The sequence below is a fragment of the Habropoda laboriosa genome, unplaced genomic scaffold, assembly GCF_001263275.1.
Source record: "Habropoda laboriosa isolate 0110345459 unplaced genomic scaffold, ASM126327v1 scaffold2, whole genome shotgun sequence".
NCBI lineage: Eukaryota > Metazoa > Arthropoda > Insecta > Hymenoptera > Apidae > Habropoda > Habropoda laboriosa.
The window spans coordinates 2,209,951-2,213,442 of NW_017100190.1; the positions used below are offsets into that span (position 1 = coordinate 2,209,951).

At 42.8% G+C, this 3,492-nt stretch overlaps 1 protein-coding gene across 1 annotated transcript in view; it reads right to left on the reverse strand.

Annotated features, from left to right (window-relative positions):
- LOC108579866 overlaps positions 1-3,492 on the reverse strand; it is a 300,343-nt gene that overhangs the window by 49,905 nt on the left and 246,946 nt on the right. Inside the window, exon 7 of the mRNA XM_017943486.1 lies at positions 2,226-2,402. Coding sequence (XP_017798975.1) covers positions 2,226-2,402 — 177 coding nt within the window. The remainder of the gene's footprint in view (positions 1-2,225; positions 2,403-3,492) is intronic.

The window sequence follows — 3,492 nt, forward strand, 5'->3', positions numbered from 1 at the left end:
GTGTGAAATTATCCAGCGAAATTTCACGGTACAAACTCCCGCGGTGTGTAACGAGACCTCGTAAATTTTTCTCGTATTCGGAAAGCTCGTAGAGGGGAAAGTTTGGAAACCGATCGCGCACCATCTCTCCTATCACCAGCGAAACTTTAATTTAATTTCGTCCCCTCATTTCCGCCAGTTCCGTATCTCTGCATATTATTTCTCGAGCCGCCGGATTCCGAACTTTAACCCAAAACGAACTTTTCGGATCCTACAGGATGCGTGTGTACCTCGTGAGACGAGTCGTTACGAGATGGAAATAATATGTATACGTCGTTGACTATACGTCGAGAAGATCGTGCAAGTTGAATTGACAGTCTTGGAAGATGGGGCTTGTGCTCGAGACAAGCTTGTCGTTGTGTGTTTCAATTAGAGGCTACTTTAACGGTCTCGAAAGGGTCTTGGAAAGATCAAAAGCTGTTGATGAGATCTCTGTGCGGGATGGAGTACATCGACGACCTAGATTTAGGTCAATTATCAGGCGGTCTCATGTTCGACACACATTTGTCTCTTAAATGTAAATTAAACGTCTTTGTTATTTTCGTTACTACTGGATATAAATCCTTTAGCCACCTATCCTGTTAGAGAATTTTTAATCACAGCTGCGAAATTTGGTATTTTCAGGGTATCGTTTTGAAATTTGGCTTATTACATTAACGTGGAAGTGCACCAAAAGGATCCAAACTTCTATAGGCGCCAATAGTAATGAAAGGGTTAAATACCTTGGTTTAGAGGGGCCTGCAGTATTTGTCTTTTGGTCCACTAAAAGGTGAAAAAACTAAAGAAGACCATGATAACCATAAATAAATTTAAAGCCTCATAAAACATTCAAATAAAAAATAAATTATCGCTAAAAATCATACAACTAAACATTGAAATTATTAATAAAACACAAACATGTAGAAGCATCAAAAAGATCACGTCGGATGCGTCAGGTACGGCCAAAGAAGTTTAGGAAGATATCATTAGCCATCTCATTAAGGTCACCTCAGGTATACTGCAGCCTTAAAATCGATCTGTAATCTCGAGACATTTACATTTTTCTTTACATTAGAAAACGCTACGCTAATAAGGGATTTTTCTAAACATCAACATTCTTGCTCTCTTAATAGTACTTTAATCGTATTTCCTTTTCTTCGTTGCAATAGATTTCTTACATATAGGTACACTTAACCTCAAAAGTCAACGTACTCGCCATGTATGTTAACTTTTATAAGTTCAATATTCACAGTTCATTAAGATGTTAAATAAATAAACTTAAGGAGTCTTTCACCTTAGGGACCTGAAAATTAAGATTTCTGACAATTTTTTGGTTCAATTGTAAGGATTACCTATTTCATTTTTGTGTAACAGGCAAAATAGTTAGTCTGAAACCTAATTAAATTTGGAAGAATTATACTTGTCAATATATACATAAGTAGGTACATATTTAAACTTTGTTTCGACAATGCACCTTTCATCCTCCCCATTTAATAATATAATACCTAAAGCCTACATACCATAAACATACAGAATGCAAATTAAGGTTCCTACGTAACCTAAACAAATAAACTATGGTACTCAATAGGGCTATTACGCCTGCAATACGATGTAACGATAAGCTACCCTACCTACACTGTCTATTACGCATACCCATTAAAGTACCTGCCACAATCTTAAACGTAAATTTTTATAATTAATTAACCTGCAGACCCTTCTGAACCAAGGTATTTGTACCACTCGGTATGTAAGTTTCTTCTCATCTTCTTAACCCTTGCCTTATACTGACAAATCACACTGGTTGTGTAAGTTATGGCCGAGATATTACAAAAGTGAATTCTATTCGTAATAAACTTTCATTTTACCTCTAACTTCAGTTCTAATTCGTAAGTCCGAGAATTATTACATAGAAACATATATGTACATAATGTCTCGATCTTTTTCATTTAACACATTATTAAAGCGATTTTAATTTATAAGTTTGAGGGTAAGCCTTTCACCGCTATTGGCGTTGATATTCATTTAATAATAGAAATTGAAAATTTTGAAACGCCAAAGCAAAAGATTGTGCCGATAATCTGCCGCAGCGAAAGGGTTAAACAGAAATAGTAAGCTCTCGATCCTCTCGCATTAAGAGGGACAGCCATTGAACGATCGTAAGGCAAGGGGTTATAAACCTAACCTAGAAGGACACATTTGGTACTCACGGTCGTGATCGTCCGTTTGATTCCTCTTGTGATGCGACTTGTGATGATGTCCTCCGGGCACAGGGATCTGCTTAATGGCCAGTAGATCCTGATGGTCGGCGTCGATCAGCGGGTTCTCCACCTGCGACTCGATCATCTCGAAGGTGGTCGAATTGTCCGGATGCGGGATGACCTTCACTGTAAACGAGCAAGCGTAACGGAGCATGGAGAAGCCGTTCCGCGCGGTTCTGATCGTCGGTTCTACGTCGCGTTTCTCGTCGCGAGCCTAACCGCCGCGGAGAGAACGACGGAAAGAGAAATGCACCTCTCCCCGCAAGATGACAGTGCACGGCGGATATTTCAGGCGGAATAAAAGCGTCTGCAAGCGAAACTGCGTCGGCACGAGTCGATTCACGCGGCCAATCGAACGCTTAACTTTCCGTCAGCGGTTCTTTTTCACGCGGCCGAAAGCATCGAAAAACTGATCCTAGCCCGCTGCCAATTCGTTCCGGACGAATTTTCCTACGGTCAACAAAGCTGAACGGTCGTTAAATGGTTCCCGTGATGGAGAATTTGGTTCGAATCGCCGATGGAACGAGGAAAATAGAAAGTATTTCAGGTAGATGTAAACGTTTCATGGGGCAAACTTGCTTGCGGACGCCCCAGCCTCTCAGTCCGGATGATCCAGGTCTCGTCGTAGCCAGCGTTTAAATTAGCAAGTTGTCGATGGCTGGATATAGAGTAAACTCTAAGTGGCTGCAAGTGGTTTCTGGAATGATCGTGTCAGTACGTCTCGATTCTCGCGCGCTCGACAACTCGCTGCACGTCTCCAGAGCCTCTTCGGATCGTCGCGGATCGTTGTGACGGTCTTTGTAACAACAAGTCGCCCGGTTCGATCGTCCAAGTGTATCGCGATCAATTTACCAATCGGCAAACGTATCTTTAGAAAACTAAATAGATAAACGAAAGTAGGGAAAAAAGTGGCGACTTGGGGTTACTCGCGTCCGATGGCGAGAAGGGCGGCGCTCGTTTAGCCTTTTTAGAGCGGCGATCGATGGTGTCTGGCGGCACCTTGACACCGGTGTACGAACCTTGGTCGACGAACCCTTCGAAGGCCTCGCGGAGATCGAAGAGCCGGTCGACTGGCAGCGCGCCGATCCTGAACTCGAGGTCATCGAGGTCGTCGTCGGCGCGATCGAAGATCGCCCGGTGCTCGTAGGTGGGCCTCGGTGCGAACTTCTTCGGCTGCACCAGGTCAGGCCTCTCGATTCGTTTCGTCTCGTCCACG